Source organism: Colossoma macropomum, unplaced genomic scaffold, assembly GCF_904425465.1.
Source record: "Colossoma macropomum unplaced genomic scaffold, Colossoma_macropomum, whole genome shotgun sequence".
NCBI lineage: Eukaryota > Metazoa > Chordata > Actinopteri > Characiformes > Serrasalmidae > Colossoma > Colossoma macropomum.
Genome location: NW_023494803.1, coordinates 3489435 through 3516149, shown reverse-complemented (window position 1 = coordinate 3516149; position 26715 = coordinate 3489435). Strand labels below are relative to the sequence as shown.

The window sequence follows — 26715 nt, the reverse complement described above, 5'->3', positions numbered from 1 at the left end:
TATATTTTAAAATAAAACAATAGTTATTTTAACTATTACACCTTCTTGAGCCTCAATTTAGCAATATTGGTTTTTAAATCAATCATACAGAATTCCAAGCAGCACAGAAGAGCTCGTCCTCACAGTCATGTGTAAAAGCTGAGGCCATATTTTGAGGTAAAAAACTTTTCTGCAATTTTAACTACAATAATCTATACATGACTATGAAATATGTAAATTAAGTGACATAAAGAAAACAAACACCAAATAAATATTATAAAATATATAATGAAAGTTGTTGTCCCCAGGAGTCGTGTCACTGGTGTTACTGCGTAACAAAAAATCTCTTATTTTGAAATAAAAACCACACTGATGACATCACTCGACTTCTTTTTACCTGTTTTCTGAGGATCTATGAAGAAAAGCACATGGTGAGTCCACTGTGTCTTTCAGTTATCAGAGAGATTCTCATTTAGCTCATGATTTCATATGAAGCTTTTAGCTGAAGTCACTGGTGTGACCGACTTCATTCTGAGGTAACTGTGAAAAAATAGAATACAAATGGATTAAATTCCATATTTTAGTGGATATTCCCTGATTGACAACATGTGGTTTGATGCTCTGTAGCAGACATTTAGTAAAATGCATTGTTCATTAAAAATGTCTCTGGTGTTCCTTTATTATGTGTAACACCAATGAGGACCAGTAACACCAGTGACTCCTATGGAGAGATTTCTGTAAAACGACCCACCTGCAGTCTTATCTTGTCTTTCAGTCTTTAAGACAACCCCCCCTCCCAATCCTACCCAAACAACTTTTGCTGTCTTACTCTGTGGCTTTGTGGGTACAGCCTTGTCTCTTCTACAGGAAGTTGCTAGTTCAAATCTGGCATAGTTTCAGTGTAGCTTGTGAGTTGGTGGTACGGAAAAGTAAGAGAGGCACAGCAGACCTGAGAAAGAAGCAGAAGACAGAGGAAGAAATCAGTGAGCGTGTTTACATGCACTCAATAATCCGATCATAATCAGATTTCTAAAGTTATCTGATTATTCAAATGGTCATGTAAACACCATACTCTGATCTAGAAATTGGATAAAGAGAGCTGGGTTTTAGCTCAGTAATCAGATCTCTCAGTGCATGTAAACTCTTAGGCCCAATCCCATTTCTTCTTTTTACCCCTACCCTTTGTTTTCGAGTGTCACCCTAACCCCTTGGAACTGAGTTACAAGGGGTAGTTCTTGAAATCTTGCCCTACAAAATGGGACAAACCTCAAATTAAACCAAAAAAAAAAAAATTTCATTAACAGCTACTAGCGCTGCTCTGTAGGGCTTTAGTTACATTTAGGGCATCATATGCCTCCAAAGAGGGGGGGCAATTATTTATTATCACCCACCCCTAATTCTTCAGTGATATGAAGCTGAAGTCAGATATTCACCAGCTTCTTGTTCGAATTTTCCCGTTCCACCTTAAATGGTGCAGCAGCTACATTCTGGCACTTCAGGCGTCAGAACTGCTGGACTATTTAAGGTGGAACGGGAAAGTTAGCTAGATAGCTACCGAGACATTAGCATGCTATTAGCGATTTTTATGCTTGTTATGAAGAAAACGACCAAAATACACTGAAACGACATTAAACTAAGATAAAACAGTGATTATTGTAATTTTTAACGGAGAAAATTCTCACATTTGTGGGTTTCTTTGGTCTCTTGTTCTCCATCTTGCCGGTTTTTCTTTTTTTCTCATAACTCTCTGTTTGGAGTCTCTGAAAAACCTCCGTTTGGAGGATCATGTAGCCCCAACACTTCACCACACCTCTCTATCTCAACAAGAATCGGGACACCCTACCCCTAGATATGAAAGCGCAAAACAGAGGGCTAAGGGCTAAGTGGTAGGGGTGAGTGGTGAAATGGGATTGGGCCTTACTCTGATTTCTTTCGGATTTCTCAATCTGAGCATGTGCGAAAACAGACCATGGTACCGGAAATAAGTGAGCAGCGTCGCCGCAAGACACGGCAAAACACTTTAGAGTGACGGTGAAACCAAATACATTCTCGACAAAATGAAGGATTTGAATATTATTCATCTTCTACATGATGTATGTTCATAGTTTCAGGTAAAGTAGCGCGATGTTAAAAAAAAACACACCATGAAGTTTAAGTTTTACGTCACGTCTTCTTCTGTGAGTTTATTGACTGGTTGTACAGCAGAAATCTGATTACTGTCTGACTCATGTAGACCCGGAGTTTCCCATTATCTGATTACTCAGGTAAACTCTCAGAAATAAAGGTAGTAAACTGTGACTGGGGCAGTTCCCCTCTTGGGGTGGTTCCCTCAAGGTTCCATCTCAGTACCTTTAGTCAGGGAACATAACTGAACCATAATCCACTGAAATGATATGTTCTAAGCTGTACTGACTCCACACACCCCGTCTCGTCTCCAGGCTTTTATTTTACTGTTCTGTTTAAAACATTCGGTTATGAAAAGGTACAAATACAAACTTTTCACCTGGAAAAACTTATTTAAGGTTCACAATCAGACCTTAAAACCACTGTTGGAGCTTTGAGGGAACATTTACACTGTTTGTACCTTGATGAACGAAAAATGTACCTGAACAGAACCTTTATTTCCAACAGTTGTTAATTCCAACACATTGAACGGATTACTGACAAAATCTGATTTTCTGCAGTCATCGGATTATTAAGTGCATGTAAACACACTCAGTGTGTGTTAGAGAGTTCTTAAATAATGTGTATTGTAGTTTTTAAATAATTATGAAGTCAGCTTCGTAATTATTTGGCAAAAATGGGTTAAAAAAAAATCCACAAAATCCATTTGTTATCCACAAAATGTCTTTATGTTTATTTTACTCAATCTGACACTGAAAATATAAGAGAGAACTTTTAATTGAAGTAAACTTAGTCTTAAAAAAACAAAAACTCATCAAAAATTATATTTTTGATAATTATTAATGTCAATATAATTACTGGCAACCTTGCATTTAGTGCTTTCTTCAACCTCCCTTTTCCAACGTAATCTGTTTTCTCCTACATGCTTAGAACAGATGGTTCTTCAAGGGTAGTAAATGGAATGGTTCTGTATAGAACCATGCGTTCTACATAGAACCATTTCATGCTTAAATGGTTCTCTGCATGGCGAAATTGTTCTTTAAATTATTGGACAATTTGTTGTCTATAATTCTACACAGCACCAAAGAGGGTTCTTCTATTGTTACAGTGTCAAATTAGTAAGAATAGCAGAACCCTTTTTGTGCTATATGGAAGCATTTTCAAAAAGGTTCTATATAGCACCGTATACAGCACACCATGTTTTCCATCAACCTCAAGAACCATTTAAGCATGAAAAGGTTCCATATAGAACTCATGGTTCTAAACTGAACTATTGCCTATACAAAAGAACCCTTAAAGAACCATGTTTTTAAGTGTGTACCTGTATATTTCAATGCTGGAAGCATTTTTGATAAGGTGATTTAGGTTGTCAGTATTCTACACTTGGTTCTTCAACGGCTCTATAGTAAAGAAAATGGTACTAAATGAAACCATTAATACTCGAAGAACCCTTTGCATGATTAAAGGGTTCTTTGCATCATGAGAGGATTCAGAGTGATGGAGAATGTGCTGTAGATGGTTCTATATAGCACCAAACATGGTTCTACTATGGTTACGATGTCAAGCCTGTAACAACAGAAGAACCCATTTGGGTGCTATATGGAACCCTTTTCAAAATGGTTCTATATAGAACCATTTGTAGCACACTCTCCATCAATCTGAAGAACCCTTTCCTGGTGCAAAGAACCCTTTAATCATGCAAATGGTTCTCTGAGTGTTCAGGGTTCTACATAGAACCATGTTCTTTTCTAAAGAAGCCTTGAAGAACCATGTTTTTTTAAGTGTGTATCTATACATTTCACTGCTGGTAGCATTTTTGATAAGGTGATTTAGGCTGTCAATATCCTACACTCGGTTCTTCAAGGGCTCTTTGGTAAAGAAAATGGTACTAAATGGAACCATGAACACTCAAAGAACCTTTTACACGATTAAAGGGTTCTTTGCATCATGGAAGTGTTCTTCATATTGATAGAAAATGTGCTGTAGATGGTTCTATATAGCACCAAAAGGGGTTCTTCTACTGTTACAACATCAAGCTTGTAACAATAGAAGAACCCTTTTGGGTGCTATATGGAACCCTTTTCAAAAAGGTTCTATATAGAACCATCTATATGGTAAACGCACAAAGGTAAAGGCACATTCTCTGTCAATCTGAAGAACACTTTCATGATGCAAAGACCCCTTTAATCGTGCAAAGGGTTCTCTGAGTATTAATGATTCTATATAGAACCATTTTCTTTACTAAAGAACCCTTGAAGAACCAAATGTAGAATACTGACAGCCTAAATCACCTTATCAATGGTTCGAAATGTTCTCCAGCCCATAGTTACACCTAACATTTAGCTCCCTACGTAAAACTGTAGGTACTATATAGAACCCTTTTCAAGAAGGTTCTATATAGAACCATCTGTTGCACACTCTCAATCAATCTGAAGAACACTTTCCTGGTGCAAAGAAGCCTTTAATCATGCAAAGGGTTCTTTAAGCGTTCATGGTTCTACACAGAACCATTTTCTTTTCTAAAAGAACGCTTTTAAGTGTGTATCTATACATTTCACTGCTGGTAGCATTTTTGATAAGCTGATTTAACCTGTCAATATCCTACACTCGGTTCTTCAAGGGCTCTTTAGCAAAGAAAATGGTACTAAATAGAACCGTGAACATGCAAAGAACCTTTTACATGATTAGAAGGTCCTTTGCATCATGGAAGCGTTCTTCATATTGATGGAAAATGTGCTGTAGATGGTTCTATACAGCACCAAAAGGGGTTCTTCTATTGTTACAGCATCAATCTTGTGACATAGAAGAAGCCTTTTGGGTGCTATATGGAACCCTTTTCAAAAAGGTTCTATATAGAACCATCTGTAGCACACTCTCCATCAATCTGAAGAACCCTCTCCTGGTGCAAAGAAGCCTTTAATCATGCAAAGGGTTCTTTAAGTGTTCATGGTTCTACACAGAACCGTTTTCTTTTCTAAAGAAGCCTTGAAGAACTATGTTTTTCAGTGTTTACCTACAGTTCTATGTGGGGAGCTAAGCGTTAGCCGTAAATATGCGCTGAGGTGGGACGTTTCGACGAAGTAGCACGACTGGTCAGAACACCAGTTGGTCAAACTGACCTGAGACCAGCCAAAACATGCTGATAAACCCCTCCTTCAGACCGGTCAGGCTTTCAGACTCCACACAGGAGCGCAGTGATGGAGAGCAGATCGGGCTGATTACCGTCAGTCGCCTCACCTCACAAACACGCCCCCAGTCACCGACCTGCAGCTCGACCCCTCACAGGGGAGGCTTCTGACCAACACAGTGGGCTTCGGAGAGCGGAGGGAAGCCGAACCAGTATGGTCTAAGGTGAGTGTGGGGACATTTATGGGGACCTTTCATCGATATTTCTCACAGAGTTTAGCCTCGGACATTCGAGAAGCTACCAGTTAACTCCTCTGAGTAACGTCACACGGTGAGGACAGACGGGTCTGGGAGGTTCATAGTAGGACTTCTTGTCTAGTTTACGGTTTTTTTCCTCCTACTTTCCTCTCTAAACTGATAGATACATGAATAATACCGCTGAAAATGACCACAAACGTGGTTACTTTGTTAGAGTTACCACATGAGGGGCTTACCTGTGTCCCTCAGGCTTCTTCTGATGGACCTACTCATATATCCTCCTCAGACCCGGTGTGATGTAGCCTGAAACAAAATGGAGTGTCTTGTTAATAATAACAACTAAATAACCAGTTAGCATGTTTTAAAGTCGAACTAAAGCCGTTCAGCCACACTTTCGTCCAAATTGGTGCCAAAAACCCTCTTTTAAAGGTTCTTTAGATGTTCAGTCATGATTTTGAGCCCAGCTGGTCAAACTACATTGTGTTTATGCTGAAAATAAGTTAACACATAACATAAAAAAAGAAAATAAGTTACTTTTTATTGCACAATTACTGTTTATTTGATGAATTTAACACAAAATTTAGCCTGTGAAGAAGTTGCAGCGCTGCTGTCGGAAGAAAACCTCGTAGCTCCATTTTTGTCGTTTTCAGTTTTTGACATAATCTGAAAATAATTGTCGTCCTTTACATTGTGTGTAAATTTCATGAAGAATGGACCAAAAGAAACGGCCCAAAATGACTTGGGAAAAAGTCTGGTTCCATTGACTTACATTAAAAGTAAAGTAGGTTTTTTTATATGTTACCGTTTTGGAGGTACAAGGTTTTCTTCCGACAACAGCGAGTTATGTTATATATATTTTTCTCCAATGTGTTAATCTCAGCAAATAGGTGTAAAATGTGCACTATGCAGAAAAATGGCACATATAGCTAAGTGTGTTCTGTGTAGAGCTTGTGAACTTATTTTCACTGAAAATCAACAAAATGTAATCTGGTTGAACTTTTACATACAGCAGGTTTTCCATCACAAAGAAGAGCCATTTATGCATTCAGATTCATTGATTTGTCTCAGTTGTATTGGCTTTACTGAAGAACTCTTGTGTAAAATTCTGGAATATCTGTATGATGAGGAAATTACGTCAAGGTACAGTTAGTGGTTTATTTGTGTCATATCTTTGAGAAAAAAGCTTATGGGGTCCAAAACAAACTCTGGATCAGACTTTAAGGGTGTGGTATTGCAGAGCAGAGCAGACGCGTTGGATTATCTGGCCATTGTATTGCGCTGGTCCATCCACTTAGATGCTAAGCTTTCCTGAAAGACAATGAGCAGGAGCTGTGAGATATGTGAGCTGCGATTCTTAACAAAGGAATACTGGAGAGGTGTGTGTGTGGTGTGTGTGGTGTGTGTGTGTGTGTGTGTGTGTGTGTGGGTGTGTGTGTGTGTGTGTGTGTGTGTGTGTGGGTGTGTGTGTGTGTGTGTGTGTGTGTGCCTAAGACAAAAGATTTCGAGCTGTTGGTTGGGGGTTGGATGTTTGTTTGTCTTCCCTTTTCCATTCATTTCCATTGCCACCACTGTTCCACTGAACCGCAGTATGTCTACAACATACTGTCCAAAAAAAAACAAGCACCTCCATTTTTGTGATTTTTAGTTTTCTGCGAAATTTAATCTCAGCAGCTGCCCTTTACGCTGTGTGAAATTTTCGTGATAATTGGACCAATAGAAATGCTCCAAAATTACTTCAAAATCTCTTTACATTATCTTGTGTGGTGTTCAGGTCTGTGGGTCCCGTTTTCAATGTTTACCAAAGACAAAATGATGTGATTTTATTATTATTTCAACCTCAGATTCTTGTCTTTTGCTCATTTTCTGTGAAGAACATATAAAATAACCCATTTTCAGTGTCTTCACTCTGTTCACCCCCCACACATTTATATTACACATGTGGTGTTGGGCTGAACCCACGGGGAAGTAAAAGTGTGGAGGTGCTGTGTCCTTCACTCTGTTCTCCTCCTACATGGCCTGCTGTTAGTGTGTGTGTGTGTGTATGTGTTTGTATATGTGTGTGACGGTGGACAACATAGACAGGCTGCTGACTGGCTACAGCTGCTAAAGGAGAACCCTATGCTGGACACTAGTGATATTTTAAACATCTGGTATTTTTACATAAATTATTATGGCTGTATTGATTTATAAAAACAATAATGCGGTGGGTCCACCAGACCATTGAGTAACAAACACATCAACACCACATATTTTTATATATATATGTTAATGAAAGTCAATGTAACCAGTTTTTTACAAGTAATTTTGGGTCAGTTCTTTTAGTCCATTCATCATGAAATTTATATAGAATGTAAAGGGTAACAGGTATTTTCAAATTATGTCAAAAATGGAGATATTAGGTGTATATATATATATATATATATATATATATATATGTGTGTGTGTGTGTGTGTGCCATATATGCCATCCATAATGCCTCATGTGTACAAAGCGGTGGCCAACTCTCACCAATAAAATAGCTTTTCATAATTATTGTTTGGTAAGAAATGACTGTAAATTGATCATTACGGTTTATTATTTGACTTACATGTATTTTTTACATGTTCTTGTTGTTCCCAAACTACTTTAAATTGTAGATAATCCATCAGTTCATGTTTTGGTGTCTAGTTTATAACTTTTTCATCTACACATCAATCCAGTAAATAGTGGGTGTTTAGACAATTATGTGTTTGTATTTAGTATTTTTTTTTTTGCCATAGTATCATTTATATTTATTAAATACACATACTACAGTTGGTTTCAGTGTCAGAGTAAAAATTCAGGTATCCTGAGGTGCCAACCACCAGATATGAAAGTTATGAAAATTCTAAAATAATTTTAAAAAATAATACTCAGCACGGAGTGGTCTGTAACACCGAAATGCTGTTTCCCAGCCAAACATTAACTTTGCTTACAAAAATTCAATTGCACTAATAATTCTGCTCGAATATGGCAAAAATCAGAATCACGCTTCTTTTGGACAACAGTGAAATCATGATTATTTAAGTCATTTAAATCAATTACTCATTGACTTGAAAGTGGAATCAGACACAGCAGTGCTGCTGGAGTTTTTAAACACTGTGTCCACTCACTGTCCACTCTATTAGACACTCCTACCTTGTCAGTCCACCTTGTAGATGTGAAGTCAGAGACGATAGCTCATCTGCTGCTGCACAGTTTGTGTTGGTCATCCTCTAGATCTTCATCAGTGGTCACAGGACGCTGCCCACAGGACGCTGTTGGCTGGATATTTTTGGTTGGGGGACTATTCTCAGTCCAGCAGTGACACTGAGGTGTTTAAAAACTCCAGCAGCACTGCTGTGTCTGATCCACTCAGACCAGCGCAACACACTCTAACACACCACCACCACGTCAGTGTTACTGCAGAGCTGAGAATGATCCACGACCCAAATAATACCTGCTCTGTGAGGGTCCATGGGGGTCCTGACCACTGAAGAACAGGGTAAAAGGGGGCTAACAAAGTATCAGAGAAACAGATGGACTACAGTCTGTAACTGTAGAACTACAAAGTGCACCTATATAGTAAGTGGAGCTGATAAAATGGACAATGAGCGTAGAAACAAGGAGGTGGTCATAATGTTATGCCTGATCGGTGTATGTCGAGTTGGCCTTTTTTACCTGGTTTCTGACACTGTATGACATACTGTTATCTATAAACATGGACAAAAGTCCCTTGCATACATAGAGTATTAGCAGCCACCTCAAAGTCTGATTTTTATCTGTACTTTTGTCCATTTTGATAAATGTAATACATTGTCTTGTACTTTGTGCATAAAAATTGATAAGGAGGTCAACCAAATTGGTCAAGGGGTTGACATTTACTCATTTACATCTCATTCACAGGCCTGCAACTGCTTCAGCTCTGACTGACAGTCTGGCAAACTAGCCGAACAAAACACCAGAAAAAAGTAGGAGTATCAAGCCGACCTGGAGAGAAAGAACAAAACGTGACCCACACAAAGACCCGCTAAAGAGGAGAGTGAAAGGAGTGGAAGCATGGCTGAAGGAGGGAGGCGCTCTGCTGCTCCAGACGGAGGATGGGGCTGGATGATCGTTGCTGGCTGCTTCCTCACCACCATCTGCACCCGTGCCGTCACCAGGTCAGTTATGGACTGAACTCAGATCAGCACCTTACTCATAAATCTGTCTTGTGCGTTTGTAAAGATGCCAAATTGATCGAACATTCCAAGGACATGACTTAACATACAAAACCAAAGTTTTTTTTCATAACATTGATATAACCATGTCATAATGTTTGATGTCATGGTGGTTAACTACAGTAGACATAGCAAACATTATTATGTGACATAAGCTGTCATGACGTCAAACGTTGTGACATCTGTCATGATTACCAGTAATAGTGCAAGACCGTTATATTACGGGACATGATATTTCATAACAGCATGTGACGTCTTCCATGACATGCTTATGGCTCATTGTCACTTAGCATTATGTTTGCTCCCAATTTGTGGTAACAGTTTGGTGAAGACCCTTAAGCCCCTGTTCTCAAAGCGAGGTCCATAAAAGCATGGTTTGATGAGTTTGGTGTGGAGGAACTCCAGTGGCCTGAACACCTTTGAGATAATTAAGCAATACAGCACGAGAGGGAGTGTGTTATCGCAAAATAACATCACGGCTGTGACAATTCCTTCCGCCGAATTATAGTTCCTTAACAAGCAGCTTGTTGCTACGTCACAGTAACGAGCTCCGCCCACTCGCTGCACAGCCGGCAGTTCGTTCTCCAGCTCCACACAGACCAACTGACAGTTTGGGAATTTAGTGTCGTCTCGTCTTCAGAGTCTGACCAAATCGGCTGTCGGTCAAATGTGATCTTAAAAGTGTCCATTTTCTGTTTGTGGCAAAGTAAGAACTAAAAACGTTCAAATGGCTTGAGCGTCTCCTTGCGTGGCCGGAACTAACTGTTGTATAAATGCAAGGCATGAGGTCAGTGCCTGACCTCACAAATGCTCTTTAGACTGAATGGCCACAAATTCCCACAGACACACTCCAAAATCTTGTGGAAAGCTTCTCAAAAGAGTGGAGACCAATTTTAGCCATAAAGAGGAAGCTAACTCAATATTATGGTTTTGAAATTGAGTACTTTTGCCCATAAAGTGTGTATCTATCTATCTATCTATCTATCTGCACTCACTGAGCACTTTATTAGGAACACTTCTACATCTATTTCTTCATGCAATTATCTAATCAGCCAATCTTGTGGCAGGAGAGCAGTGCATAAAGTCATGCAGATACAGGCCGGCAGCTTCAGGTAATGTTCACATCAACCATCCGAATAGTGGGAAAAATGTGATCTCAGCGATTTTAAACATGACATGGGTTTTTATGTATTTATGTAACTACTGATCTCCTGCGACTTTCAAGCACAACAGTCTCTTGAGTTCAGTCAGACTGGAGCAGTAAAGAAAAACCTCCAGTGAGTCGCAGTCCTTTGGATGGAAAGGCCTTGTTGATGAGAGAGGTCAGTGGAGAATGGCCAGACTGGTTCGAGCTGACAGAAGGGCTACGGTAACTCAGATAACCACTCTGTACAACTGTGGTGAGCAGAAGAGTCTCAGGATGCACAACACGTCGAACCTTGAGGTGGATGGGCTACAACAGCAGAAGACCATGTTGGGTTTCACTTCTGACAGCCAAGAACAGAAAGCTGAGGCTGCAGTGGGCACAGATTTACCATAACTGGACAGTTGATTATTGGAAAAACGTAGCCTGGTCTGATGAATTTCGATTTTGGCTGAGGCACACAGATGCATAAATCCATTGACCCAACCTGCCTTGTTTCCACAATCCAGGCTGGTGGAGGTGGAATGTTTTCTTGGCCCATTAACACCAATCATTGCTTGAATGCCACAGCCTATTTGAGTATTGTTGCTGACGACGTGCTTCCCCTCATGACCACAATTGACCCATCTTCTATTGGTTACTTCCCGCATAAGTACTCTCAAACATGACAATAAGCTCAGTGTTCTTCAGTGGCCTTCCTAGTCACCGGATCTGAAACCAGTAGAACACCTTTGGGATGTGATAGAACGGAAGATTTGCAGCATGAAAGTGCTCCGGAAAAATCTGCAGGAATTGCTTGATGGAATCATGTCAACATGGACTGGAATCTCAAAGGAACATTTCCAACATGCCATAAGGAATTGAGGCTGTTTAGAGAGCAAAAGGAGGCCCAGCTCAGTATTAGTATAGTGTTCCTAATAAAGTGTTTGGTGAGTGTTTAGACACAGTACTAGCATTTTTAGCATTCTAGCTACATTTGTCATAGAAGCAGATTTGATATCTGCCCAGTATCAATACTGGACATTGGTAGTGGAGGCCTGAGATAAACCTGAGTCTGGAAAACTGACCACATGACCATGAGCTCTAAAACACATTAGAAGAGTCTACCTAAGATGACCGTTGCTGTATTTTGCAGGTGTGTGTCCATCTTCTTTGTGGAGTTTCACATGCACTTCTCCAGCGATTATTCCAGAACTGCGTGGATTCACTCTCTGGTCGACTGCACCACCATGCTCTGTGGTAAGAACTTGAGTTCTGATGAGTTTAACTTTCTCAATACTTTATATTCTGAGTGAGCAGAAATCAGCTGAACTTCAACTTGCTATTCATTGTGAGGGAAGTTTTCCTGTGTTCAGAAAAACAGCTCTCGCAAAATCATAAGGCTCTTTTATTTTTTTGCTGTTTTATTGGCCACTTAGAGCACGTTTGGTGATAAGCTTCAGATTTCTCAGATTTGCTGCACAATACATTCATTGGGATGTAAACAAAGTCATTCAGAGTTGTTTGATGTGAAATGCTGCGTTCTAGAGAATTGTTCACAGTGGTGGTGATAGGAACCAGATATCTGAAACAGCTGATGTCGCTATGAGCTCCCTCATGGATAGTTATTGCATGAAGTGGTTATGAAAACGCTGCCTGATGCTTCAAACATTATTTTATGATAGTTTTGGCTTAAAAAAAACATTTTTAAATGGTGGAGATGTACATGCAGTGTTGTTAGGCAAAATGGTAGCCATGCTATTTCACATTTACTGTTATTTTACCATCATCAACATTACATATAAAACTCAGCTTTTTGGTAGGTTCACCGATTGTTTTGGATAGTAAATAAAATGGCTATATTATAAATCCGAGTCTGTGAACCATCTGTGAACAGGGCATAAATGTGGTTGGTGTAGTGTACTGGGTAACACCTCTGCCTTCTACGCTGTAGACTGGGGTTCAATCCCAGCCTGGGTAATCACCCTACACTATACCAATAGGAGTCCTTGGGCAAGACTCCAAACACTACCTTCACCTACCTGTGCAAAATGATCAAATTGTAAGTCGCTCTGCATAAGAGTGTCTGCCAAATGCCATAAATACTGTCCTTATGCTATAATACATTGCAATATGTGTAATAGTAATCATAGTAAAAGCCACAATACAAAATATCAGTTATCTTTAGAGAATATTGAAATACATACATACATAAATCATCTAAACCGCTTATCCTTCTGGGTCGCGGTGGGGTGCTGGAGCCTATCCCAGCTGTCATTGGGCGGAAGGCAGGATACACCCTGGACAGGTCTCCGGTCCATCGCAGGGCAGAATATTGAAATATTATTTTAAAAAGATAATACTAAAGAATTTAGGAAAACGTTCATTAGTCGTGGCTCTAAAATAAGTTGAAATTTCTTCTTTCCTAGTGGAGAGCTTTAAAACTTTAAAAAAGTTTCTTTTTCCAATTTAAGACGTCTATATAACTAACTAATTTTTCTAAGTATTGTACATAAAGCTTCAGAAAGCTTGCTGATCAATCTTTTACATCCAAATCTAGTCTAGTCTGTCAATCTTTCAGTAAATTAATCTGTTAATTTTCAGTTATCCTTGGCTTAAGATTTCATTTTTTGCAGCAAATTAGCAGAAAAAGTGTGTCTGTCACTCACAGTCAGACATTCTTAAACAGGGGCTTTGAATTGTATCTCTGCTCTGACGTCTGCTCTGCTCTGTCTCTGCAGCTCCTCTGGGCAGCTACATAGGGAACCGTTTGTCGTGCAGAGCGGCAGTGATGGTTGGAGGATTGCTGTCCTCTGCTGGGCTCATTCTCAGCTCTTTCGCCACCAGTCTGGAGTACCTCTACCTGTCTCTGGGCGTTCTCACAGGTCAGACAGACACTTAACTGCACACAACTTCAGCACACAAAGAACACCTTGTTGTGGCTTCTCTTAGATCGTACAACTAAATCTGACTGATGTCATTTTGAATATGCCAACCAAGTCACTGATGTCCAGATTGCTTCTTTAGTTTCACATTGGAGATACAAAGCTAATGTAGCATGCGCCCTACCATGTAGCATTGTGCTAACTGCATATCTAAGGCTACGTCCACATTACCAGGCTGAAGTGGCACAAATCCGAGTTTTTGCCCTAATGTGACTCAGATCTGATGTTTTCAGGGCTGTGTGGAAACGCAAATCTGATGTTTTTAAATCTGACCTGAGTCACTTTCATATGTGGTCCTAGATCGGATACGTATCTGATTCGTGGCCATGCGACCTTAATGAGGCGCTCAGATCGGAATTCATGTGCTTTTTTTCCACTGCGCCATCATTCAGCGTTACCATGGCAGCAGCGCCAAACAGAAGTTAAAGCCTGTAAACGGCGGAAAAGCAGCTCATCTCACCTTTTTCTCCTTCGTCTCGCTCTAATAATGAAGCTGAGAGCTGATCAGAGTTAATTATCTTCTCAGCGAAGCTGAGAGATCGGATTTGAGCAAAAAATGGGATTTAAGCAAAAAGGCTTGTAATGTGAACATAGCTTTAGTCATCGCTCACTTGTCTTAAACTGCATTTAGTTGTTAAAGGGGAACTCCACCGATTTTGCAAAATTACTTAATCATTCAATGGTTTAGTTGTGAACAAAATCATTCAGAGTGGTTTGGTGTGAAATGCGCCTTTCCAGAGAAATTTTTCATGTCAAAAAATTGTTCACTGTTATAGTAAAAGAACCAGACGTCCAAAACATTTAATGGATCTAAAAGCTGCGTCCTGTTAAGTTATTACACAAAACGGTTATAAATTTTTTCTTGATAGCTGCGACATTGTTTTGTGATAGCTTTGTGATAAAGTTTTGGTGTAAAAACGTATTTTTAGTAAAATATATTACTCCAGGATTATTTCCGTGTTTCCCATTCCCTTTCCTTTGGCGGCGCCTTCACTGAACAGATAACAACACCAAGCAACACTGGAACTATGGAAAGAGAAAAGGTTCAAAAAAGGTTTGTACGGCAGCTGTATGCACCCAATCGGCGATGAACCGTACAAGAAGTATTTATCAGTATGATTATTTACTGTACTGTACTTTACTCTAATTGAAAATGATATTTATCACGGAATTTTAATTATGCGGTGTTATCTTGGGTGAATTTATGTTGGGGATTGGGTGAAAACACACGGCCATTAAATCTTTTTTTGAACCTTTTCGCTTTCCGTAGTTCCACTGTTGCTTGCCGTTGCTTAGTGAATGCGACCGAGGTCCCTCATCAAAGGGAACGTGAATTTGAGTGGGAACTGATTCGAATATAACACCGGCACTGAAGCAGAAGAACCCAGGGAGAATGGAAATTGATGGTGTCAACAACAAATTACTTGCTGCTCTGCTCACCAGTTTATGGGGCAGGACAGCAAAGAGCAACTGGGGTCTATCGCAGCTTCTCTGATGAATAACGTTACTCACATAAGCTCTGAGTTTTGCTGACCGTGCAACAAAACGCCACCAACCCAAACAACACAAACGTGCAGGGTGGAGAGGTACATGCAGGGCGTTGTAAGGAAATACAGGGAGATTCACTCGAAAGAGGCCCCGAATATTCTGTTGTAACTCCAGTTAGGATGACGCAATCTGAACCAAAAGAATACCCTACTTACCTTGACGTCTGTGTAATCGATTGCATTACATGCGATGCTGGAAGTGATCTCTGTTTTCTGCCAGACACATGAAGGGGGGTATGGTGGTCTGCACCCAGAAGTTGCAAACGGAGGTTAAACGTCGCAACAGCTGCCCGGCGCCTACTCATCGCTCCGACGCAGGGGCATCCCAGCTTGTTGGAAGCTCCATATACTGAGGAGCTCATTGCACGCTGTTTCGTTCAGATTGCTTTCGTCCTAGAGAGAGTTATTACAGAATATTTGGGGCCTCTTTCCGAGTGAATCTCCTTGTCGTACTCAAATTATGGATTTTTTCGAATTTAGCACTATTTTACCATTATCAGCATGGCATATAAAACCTTATAAGACACATAGTGCACTGGTCATTTTTTAATAGTAGATAAAATGGTGCATATTTGTAGTGTATACATACAGACGTCTGGTTCCTAGTACTACAACGGTGAAGAATTTGGCACATTTCAAACCAAACCACTCTGAATGATTTTGTTTATATCTAAACGGTTGAATAATTAAGCAATTCTGCAAAATCGGTGGAGTTCCCCTTCAAATAAATGAGCATGGTTTCTGACACTGTATGAATGTTCTCTGTAGAAACAATGTTTTAATTTGAGGTTTGTCCCATTTCGTAGGGCAAGATTTCAACCACTACCCCTTGTAACTCAGTTCCAAGGGGTTTGGGTGACACTTGAAAACAAGGGGTAGGGGTAAAAAGAAGAAAAGGGATTGGGCCTAAGTCTGGATATGAACTACACAAAACACATGCTAAAAATGACAAGACGTATAATTAGCGCATCTTACAGTTGCGCATTTTTTGACATTGAAATCTTCCAGCTTCATTCAGCGATAGATCCATACGACGATACCATCGCCGGTCAGCGCAGGCCTAGTAAAAATGTCTTGTTCTTAAACAGAAGCATTTGAGCCACTTCACCAAACAAACACGAGTTCTGTTGACTGAATAAATATAATAACTACAACAGAGTTGCAGCAGAACAGTACTACAGTATGACCGTGCCTTGTTTGACTGAGCCCACCTTCTTCTCTCCTTCTCAGGTGTGGGCTTTGCCTTCAGTTACACCCCTGCGATCGCCATGGTGGGCACCTACTTCAAAGAGAGGAAAGCTCTAGCTTACGGGATTGCCATGTCGGGCACCGGCATTGGGACCTTCATCCTCGCGCCTGTGGTGCAGCTCCTCATCGAGCTCTATTCCTGGAGGGGGGCGCTCCTCATTCTAGGGGGTCTTGTCTCACATTTGTGCGTCTGTGGGGCCCTTATGAGGCCCCTCGTCAACCCCCGGCTGAAGCAGAGCAGCAAGAAGGAGTTTGAGGTTGACGTGGTAAAATCTAAATTGCACGTGGAATTGGACCTGGAAAAAGCTAAAGCTCCAAAAGAGAGTTTGGAAATGGGAGAGTCGGATTGTGGTGCTGTAAATAAAGACAAAGAGAGCAGCGGAGATCTAACAGACGAGGATAAACCGGAAGAAGAGTGTGAGGAAACAGAGAGTTTACTGAGAAACGGAGAACAAGTCATCACAGAGTCAAACCCAGCAGAAGAACAGCTTATAGACTCAATCCGAAGAGGCTTTACACTTGAAGAGAAAACATCTGGAGATTCAGACATGAAGGAGAACATAAAAGACATAGATTCAAAGCCTGAGGACACAAAAGGAATTTTAGTGAACAGAACTTCAAAAGATTCAGAACAAGAAATAAACATTAAGTCTACCAACTTGAAGAACCCAAACCAGAAGACTCGATCAGACGCAAGTCTTGACGGTGCTATTCCAGCGGACTCAGTTTTGGTGAATTCAAAACTAGCTCACACAAAGCAAGCTGACTCAGTGCTAACAGGCTCAAAGCTAGCTGAGTCAGTGGAAGCTAACTCAGTGCTAACTGGCTCAAAGCTAGCTGAGTCAGTGGAAGCTAACTCAGTGCTAACTGGCTCAAAGCTACCTGAGTCATTGGAAGCTAACTCAGTGCTAACTGGGTCAAAGCAACCTGAGTCAATGCTAACTGACTCAGAGCTAAATGACTCAAAGCTAATTGTGCCTTTGCTAGCTAACTCTGACCTTACTGGCTCAAAGCTAGCTGAGTCAATGGAAGCTAACTCAGTGCTAACTGGCACAAAACTAGCTGAGTCAGAGCTAAATCACTCAAAGCTAGCTGGGTCAGTAGAAGCTAACTCAGTGCTAACTGGGTCAGTAGAAGCTAACTCAGTGTTAACTGGGTCAAAGCTAGCTGAGTCAGTGCTAGTTGACTCAGAGCTAAATGACTCAAAGCTAACTGTGTCATTGCTAGCTAACTCTGACCTTACTGGCTCAAAGCTACCTGAGTCATTGGAAGCTAACTCAGTGCTAACTGGCACAAAGCTAGCTGAGTCATTGGAAGCTAACTCAGTGCTAACGGCCTCAAAGCTAGCTGAGTCAGAGCTAAATGACTCAAAGCTAGCTGAGTCAATAGAAGCTAATTCAGTGCTAACTGCGTCAAAGCTAGCTGAGTCGGAGCTAAATGACTCAAAGCTAGCTGAGTCATTGGAAGCTAACTCAGTGCTAACTGCCTCAAAGCTAGCTGAGTCATTGGAAGCTAACTCAGTGCTAACTGGCACAAAGCTAGCTGAGTCATTGGAAGCTAACTCAGTGCTAACTGCCTCAAAGCTAACTGGGTCAGAGCTAAATGACTCAAAGCTAACTCTGCCATTCCTAGCTAACCCAAAGCTTACTGACCCGAACCTAGCTGTGTTAGTGCTAGGTGACTCAGCACTACATGACTCAAAGCTCGCTGAGTCAGTGTTAGCGGACTCAGAGCTCCTGTGTGAAGTGGCCTTTAGCGAAAGTCCAGGCAGAGAAAAGGAAGGTCATTTCTTCCTGCCGTCCACAGACGAGTACCGCTTCCTGCTAATGCCTGACTTTCTGCTGCTGTCAGTGTCGTTCCTGTTCCTGGCGTTCGGCTGCAGCGTGCCGTTTGTTTACCTTGTGCCGTATTCTCTCAGCATCGGCGTCGGTCATCAGCAGGCCGCCCTCCTCATGTCCGTCCTGGGAGTGATGGGAATTGTGGGAAACATCACGTTTGGCTGGATCTCAGATCGAAAGTGAGTCATGATTGAGTTCTTTCCGTTGTTGATGTTGACAGCATGATAGAGTAACTGTCTTAAGCACTATTTGAGTTTTACTCGAGGTAATGTCATTTTACGAGAAGAGTCTGGCTGCAGACATGCACTCTCAGCCTGACATGCACTGCCAGCTTATTGATGACATCAGTGCCACTCTGCCACGAGCGTTTTTGTCGGTTTTACGAGGAAAAACAGCGAACCACGTACTGCTGGGCAACAAGAGCTACACTGAATGTATACTAACGTTGCAATACTGATAATAAGGTGATCAGATGGAAATGGAAACTTTCAAAATTAAACCTCCCACGATGATCAGACATGAATGTCGAGTTTATTCGTAGAAAGCCACGTCGAAGGCGATCAGAACCGGTTATTAAAAACTGTAATATTGATTAAAATAGAACTCATTAACGATTCTAGGACAGCGTACAGTCAATGTGGTACCAATTACTTTTGCTGTCTCATCAGAACCTCCTAGAAAGTTGTCAGACAACGTTGTTATAACTTTCTGAGGAATTACATTTCATCATTGTGACAATGTAGAAAAGCACCAAGCAGACGACACTGTGGGCACCAAAACAGTCACAACGTCACAACGTAACTGTGTTTGCAGGGCCGTTAGGAATAAAACCTGATGGTTTTGCGTTTCTGAATGGAATTGGCTTGATGGTTGCCGTTAGAGGCCATTAGGAAACGATCAGAATCCTTTACACTGTGATATCAACCCATCAGGAACACACAGGATACCATTAACCACCAGGAACCAACGGACACTTTTAATAGGTTCTATGATTTTTTTCAACAGGAAGGTACATTAAATGTACCTCTCTAGTTGTGTTATGGACGAAAAATGGACGAAGTGATGATGTCGCTAAGCAGCAGCAGCCCAAAGTTACCGTGCCGATGGGCTGCTATTGCCATTGCGGCAGAGAGTGCATGTGCACGTGACGTCACTGGGGCTGAGAGTGCATCTGGCTGAGACTGCATGTCTGCAGCCAGACTCTGTTGCATTTTATTGGCGTTTCTCAGTGATTTTAATCCCGTTGAATGCACCGTCCTTTTATTCACTGCACGTTTCTGCTTCAGTAAAGACTCTGGCATCTTTTACCTCAACAAAAGTAAAAGAACAAAAGAAATACTCCAAGTCACATAAATACAGTGTGAATCTACATGTTAGTAAAAACGCTATCATATCCTGTGGAAAAGCAGATTCTTAAGTAGGCGCTTGAAGAAGCCTTTATTTGTGATGTCTCGGGCTAAAATCGAGCCAGTATGTACTGTCCTACCCCAAGTGTACAACTCAGAACATTAAAACGGAAAAGTTACAGAACAAAGGTTGATTTTATGCAGTGATGTTGACTGCTGGCTGTGAATTCCCGAGCTAATCACAATGCTATTTGTAAAGGTAGTGCATAATTTGAGTAGCCGCTCCCATCTCTGTCATTTATACCAGGATTTCTTATACCATATAGATTGGTCATAAACATTATCAATCGGTGGAATTCCCCTGTAAATTTATTATGTGACTATAATGGGGACATACAGTCAGGGGTGGACGAAGTACACAAATCATGTACTGGAGTTAAAGTAGAGAGACCCAAAGTAAAATATTACTCCAGTAAAAGTAGAAGTTCCTCCCTTTAGACCTCCACTTGAGTAAAAGTACAAAAGTATTTGCCTTCAAATGTACTTAAGTATAAAAAGTAAAAGTACTAAAAGATTAATTATGACTCTGATGTCCTATTATCATTTTTGTAACAAGACTCGCTTCATTAACTCATTTTAGGTGAAAATACTCCAGTGTCTCTCTTGGTAAACCAGTCTTTTAATAGAGTCATTAATTAGTGACGCTGATGTCTATTAAAATGATCATAAGCACAAAACACTGAAGGCAAACAGTTTCCATCAGGTAGAACTGAGTGGCTCTGAAATCACTTTTTACAAACAAGCAAAGTTTCAGTTTAAGATTTATTTGAACTTAGTTACAGTTTAAGTTTAATAAAAACTTAACTCAGGTTCACAAATGAGTTTCCTTTACTAAACTGCATCTGTAGGTCTCTGTTTATAAACATAAACCAGCCAAAACTAATTTACTATAAAATGAAATAGTGTTTGTATAAATTCAGAATAAAGACACGTCAGTCACAACTGCATATGTGTACATATTTCTATATTGTGGTCTGTTTACACAAAGTTAGGTTAGTTCATCATTTATGTTGAATAGACTCTCCCAAAATTTTACGCTGCTGCACTGACGTTGAACCGTGTGCTGCACTGGGTCGGTATGACCAACAGGTCAAAACAAGCTCAAAACAAAGTGACCGCTGTGCCTGATTGGTGTTCTTGCTTTGCACTTCTTTCGTTTTGACATGTTACATTTTTATACACACATAAACCAAAAGGAACGACAGATTTCTCAGAATGTAGTGGAGTAAAAAGTGAGATATTTGACTTTGAAATGTAGTGGAGTGAAAGTAAAAAGTGGCCCAAAATGGAAAAACTTCAGTAAAGATACATGAAAAACTACTTAAGTACAATAACCAATTACATTTACTTCTTTACTGTCCACCACTGCATACAGTATTATGAGAACACTGGGCCTCATTCAAGTTTCTGACATTTACCAGTGTTTCTCATTTGTGCACACTCAAGAGCACAAAGGTACAAAGAGTTCTGCTTTTTAAGCACATCATGGATCTGACAGACTTTTTTTAGAACGTTTCTCAAGAACAAATTTAAGAAAAACTTAGGAAGACACTGGAGAATGAGGCCCATTATCTGGAGTGAACATTTTAAGGACTGTTTCCTTTATCTTTACCCAAGTTTCTTCAGTACTCGTCTCTGAGAAATATGTCTTCATTTCTGTCCTTGTGTGTCTGTGCAGGTGTTTGAGGACGTATCGAATAGTGAGTTACTTGCTGGCAGTGGGGCTTGAAGGGCTGGGTTGCCTCTTTGTGCCCCTGTTGAGGAACTTTTCACTGCTAGTGCCCTTTGCCCTTTTCTACGGCTACTTTGACGGTGCCTATGTGGCGCTTCTCCCTGTGGTGACCTCTGACACCGTAGGGCCCACCTACCTCTCCTCAGCCCTGGGCGTGGTCTGCTTCCTGCACGCCATTCCCTACCTCATCAGCCCACCAATAGCAGGTAAGAATTAGAACTTTACACTACGTTCACATTACCAGGCTGAAGTGGCACAAATCTGATTTTTTGCCCTAATGTGACTCAGATCTGATGTTTTCAGGGCTGTGTGGACACAAATCTGATCATTTCAAATCCAATCTGAGCCACTTTCTTATGTGGTCCTAGATCAGATACGTAACCGATTCGTGGCCGTGCGACCTTAATCTGACACTCAGATCGGAATTCATGTGCTTTTTTTCCACTGCGCGTGCTCCATCATTCAGCATTACCATGGCAGCAGCGCCAAACAGAAGTTAAAGCCTGTAAACGGTGGAAAAGCAGCTCATCTCACCTTTTTCTCCTTCGTCTCGCTCTAATAATGAAGCTGAGAGCTGATCAGAGTTAATTATCTTCTCAGCGAAGCTCGTTCTGCTCGTTAGTTTGCGCTGATGATGAACGTGATTTATTCACGTGACGTTACTGAGTAGGATGTGGTCATGAGGGTCATTTCAGGACGCCGGTTCGTTCACATTAATGACAGATTTGAATCACTTACCTAAACGAGTGTGAACCATAGTGTCAGTGAGATCAGATTTGAGCAAAAAATCAGATATGAGCAACAAGGCTCGTAATATAAACGTAGCTTTAGTGATGTCCGATCCCGAATACAGCCAGAAGATTTTTTGTCTGAACCCAGTCCACACAAATTTAAATCAACCTCTGAAATGACGTCAAGACAAATATTTCAAATATTTGTACTTGTAGTTTGTAAACTCTCAAACACGCAAACGTTTGTCAAAGTGGTAAATACTAATAGTAAACTCAGGTTCCACGTCATATCACCAGCAGTTCATTCTCAGGCCCTATCAGTAACAAACCAACAGCAAATTATTTATTACTTGTAGTTATAAGGACTGTCCAAGTGCCCCATTAAGCCCACAGCGCAGAGACCGGACGTTCTCTAACAAACACCATCAAACCCAAACGTTTACCTGCATGTGATTGGTGGGAGTCTCTAGAATGTTCTCCCCTCATTCACACTGGTTCATTTGGTTCATCACTTCTTACTCATCAGCCCACCAATAGCAGGTAAGAATTAGAGCTTTAGAAGACTGCCAGAAGATTTTTTTGTCCGAACCCAATCCACACAAATTTGAATCAACCTCAGAAATGACGTCAAGACAAATATTTCAAGCTCTAGTAAAGACGCGGCTTAATTTCTGGATTGTACTCATAGTTTGTATTGTACTTGTAGTTTGTAAACTCTCAAATTACACTAAAACGGCTGTCGAAGTGGTAAATACTAATTGCAAACTCAGCCAAGTTCCATGTTACCTTAGTTGTGACATATCACCAGCAATTCATTCTCAGGCCCTGTCAGTGAGGTTCATTTGGCTCATCACGTCTTACTCTGCAGTAGTACACATCAAAAAATGATACCTTGGCAAGTGAAAACATCTAAAATCTAGTCAATATGAGACTGTAGTAAGAATATTCTAAGATTATTTAAGTCATTTCTAGACATGTCTTACTTCTTAGTCACTTTACCTACATCTTATTCTGTTGGCACATAGTTTTTCCAAATTTAAGATATGATAATTTCGCTTGTTTCAAAAAACAACAAAATGATCTGCCAGTATAATAAGAGCATTTCACTTCGTAAAATGCCTTCAACAGATACAAAATGTCTAGAAATAAGTTAATATCTACCTGTTGAAGCTTCTGTATAATTTTATGTGAAATGTATGCTTTCTGTTTTTTCCTTATGCTGAAAAAAGAACTTTTATTTAACTGGAAATGAAAGAAGTAAAATAAATGAAGGGTGGTATCTGATTTTTGCATAGTGCAGTACATGCAATTCACATGAATGTATCTGCAGAAAGTGACGTTTCTCTGTTTCTCTCAGGTTGGTTGGTGGATCAGACGGGCTCCTACACAGCTGCGTTCCTCCTGAGTGGATTCTCATTGATCTGTAGTGCTTCGATTCTGGCCACTGTCAGTTTGGCTCGACGCTGCAATAGAAGGGCCCTCTCAGTCTTACCTGGGATGACGCCACTGAAAGGACTTTTGCCATGTTATGAGCAACATAACTTCACTCATTTTGAAACCAAAGAGGGTATCGAACCCGGCCTATCAGGTACATATCACTGCGGTGGGCAGCTGGGAGATTAGCCACCAATCCCGCCCACTACCCTGCACGCTGTCTGTGTTTTACAGAATGAACAGATGGGATGAGGCAGAACAGAAACAAAAATAAGCTCTAATAATCAGAAAAATTCTGTATTTCAGTTGCTCCAGCACCATTGACTTTGCTCACTTAGATTTGAGTGTTTATCCTCTAAATTTGCCTCAGTGCAATATCAGTGAGCCAAAACTAACGTTAGCCTATGGTCCTAACGAGGATATGAATTAAAAGTAGCTTAAGCTAAAAACACGTTTTACCTGCTGAGATTTGAGTCTTAATTCTCTTAACTTGCTTCAGTGAAGCTTCAGCAGACTGGCTTGAACCAGCGTGGTTGTATGTTAAATTAAACTCCACCCTAAGACCTTTTTTTTATTAATAGCTGAAATGCACTGTTATGTAGTAATAAAATATACCAGCCTTGCTTAAAATGTGAACTGTAAAAATATCATTTTTATCATGGTCAGTTCCGCCTCTGCAGCGCCTCTCTGGTTCAACGCTGCTACAGGCGTGGATGATGTGTCTTCGTACCAAAGTACAATGACATGTCACAGCATGCAAATCAGTCAAACAACGTTACCGCCCCCTGACGATGCCCTACCAGAGCCGGTTTATGAGGAGCCTGGCCTCTTCCTATTTCCCCCGTCATATCAAAAACAGGACGGCTAAACAGCAGAGGGCGCCCACGCAACAATATATACAGTATACACCTGTGGGCAGCGTCCTGTGACCACTGATGAAGGACTAGAGGATGACCAACACAAACTGTGCAGCAGCAGATGAGCTATCGTCTCTGACTTTACATCTGCAAGGTGGACTGACAAGGTAGGAGTGTCTAATAGAGTGGACAGAGAGTGGACACAGTGTTTAAAAACTCCAATAGCACTGCTGTGTCTGATCCACTCAGACCAGCACAACACACACTAACACACCACCACCACGTCAGAGTTACTGCAGTGCTGAGAATGATCCACCACCCAAATAGTACCTGCTCTGTGAGGGTCCATGGGGGTCCTGACCACTGAAGAACAGGGTATGTAGAGAAACAGATGGACTACAGTCTGTAACTGTAGAACTACAAAGTGCACCTATATAGTAAGTGGAGCTGATAAAATGGACAATGAGCGTAATGTTATGCCTGATTGATGTATATACAGTATATAAAACAATTTGTTTTTATTTAAAATAATTTTTGAATTGTAATTTTGGCATATTTTGAATCAAACAAGGGCAAGTTGGGGTCATGGCAAAATGTTAAGTGAAAATGAAATAAAAACACAGCTGGCCCACAGATTGGTTGAGATTTTTTAATATGGGCCGTTTAGCCTTTATTCACTGTAGCTCTCAAGCCAACAAAGCAGACGGCCACTACTACTTCTACTTTCCCCATAATAATAATAATAATAATAATAATATGTGTATTTTGGAAACATGTTTAGTGTATTAGATGTAAATGTAGTGCATTATGTACTGCTGTAATTCTTTTTCCTAATTGTTTCTATTTACATTGTTTTTCCAGTTACATTTACATTTAATTCACTGACAACAGTGAAATGAAAGACACTCCACCTCAGCTTCAGACGTTCTAATTAGCAGACTACCAAGAGGAAGACTAGATGAAATCCATACCTGTCAGTAAGTAAAGATTATAAAGACAGCCACGAGGCTTGACGTCCAAAAAAAAAACCCTTAATTAAACTTGGATATAAGAAATATGTTTATTTCTATTTAAAAGGAATATGAGGTAACCAGGTTAGGGCTAGATACACAGTCATGGAAAAGCCTGTAGTATCAAACCCTGTCCCTGATGAGAAAAACAGTACAGAGAAGGCTTTGTGGTAAAAAAGATTGAGAGCCTCAAGTTAGAATTATGCTAAAAGACAGCTCCCACTTTCTTTCAGCGTCGGCCATTTACTGCTTACATAAATAAAATTTGCATATCATCTCTGTCCATAGAAAACCAAGCATCTCCACAATGGAAAAGAAGGCAAAAACATTATTAACTTTTAATGCAAGTTAGTGTAAAAAGGTTTTAGTGCTTTTGGAGCATTTCTGTTGGTCTACTGATCATGAAATTTTCACAAAATGTAAAGGGCAGCTTCTGAGGTGAAACGATGCAGAAAAATAGAAGAAAATGGAGATGCTTTGTTTTTTGGATCGTGATAATATGTGCATCACAGGAAAAAAAACAAACAGAAAGTATTGGTGATAAAAAATGTTAATTTATCTTCATTGGCTTTTCACTTTCTCAGATACATCTGAACACATTCACTTTTTCTTCTCCATGCCTTCATATTAGCTGAACGGATAGAGATAGAGGTGGAATTACGGGAATTAGGAGAGGGTCTTGACAGGATGTCCCTGTCAACACAGACCAGCCTGCCGCTCTGCCCTGCAGTTTTCAGCGTTTCTCAGGCACATAATACACTTTTGCTGATGCCATTGAAAACTGAGAAAAATATACAGACATGACGTAAATATATTATTCCACAAATAAACAAACATTAAAGGCTGTGTTTACATAAACTCTGGTTGGGAGAAAAGCAAAAAGTACACTTAATCTGACATTTTCAGTTCTGATTCAGGCCACTTTATGGCCCAATCCCATTTCTTCTTTTTACCCCTACCCCTTGTTTTCGAGTGTCACCCTAACCTCTTGAAACTGAGTTACAAGGGGTAGTGGTTGAAATCTTGCCCTACGAAATGGGACCCTCAAAACACATTACTTCATTAACAGCTACTAGCGCTGCTCTGTAGGCGACCCTGCCCGTCTGCAGTGATAGCAGAGGAGGGTAAAGTTCAGCTCCT

General features: G+C 40.5%; 1 protein-coding gene across 1 annotated transcript; it reads left to right on the top strand.

Moving 5' to 3' along the window:
• Nucleotides 1-9543: 9543 nt before the first annotated feature.
• Nucleotides 9544-23897, top strand: slc16a12a (solute carrier family 16 member 12a). The gene is made up of 7 exons (XM_036593680.1): nucleotides 9544-9647; nucleotides 11984-12087; nucleotides 13569-13712; nucleotides 16550-17272; nucleotides 18200-18584; nucleotides 21490-21749; nucleotides 23632-23897. Exons 1-7 carry the CDS (start codon nucleotides 9544-9546, stop codon nucleotides 23895-23897), a joined length of 1986 nt encoding a protein of 661 aa, XP_036449573.1.
• Nucleotides 23898-26715: the final 2818 nt, after the last annotated feature.

What these genes read in the sequence shown, in the direction of transcription:
- slc16a12a (XM_036593680.1), top strand. Translation starts at nt 9,544, where the DNA reads ATGGCTGAAGGAGGGAGGCGCTCTGCTGCTCCAGACGGAGGATGGGGC. An exon ending in CTGCACCACCATGCTCTGTG is followed by an intron (nt 12,088 to 13,568) that starts GTAAGAACTTGA and finishes CTGTCTCTGCAG; the next exon opens with CTCCTCTGGGCAGCTACATA. An exon ending in CATCAGCCCACCAATAGCAG is followed by an intron (nt 21,750 to 23,631) that starts GTAAGAATTAGA and finishes TGTTTCTCTCAG; the next exon opens with GTTGGTTGGTGGATCAGACG.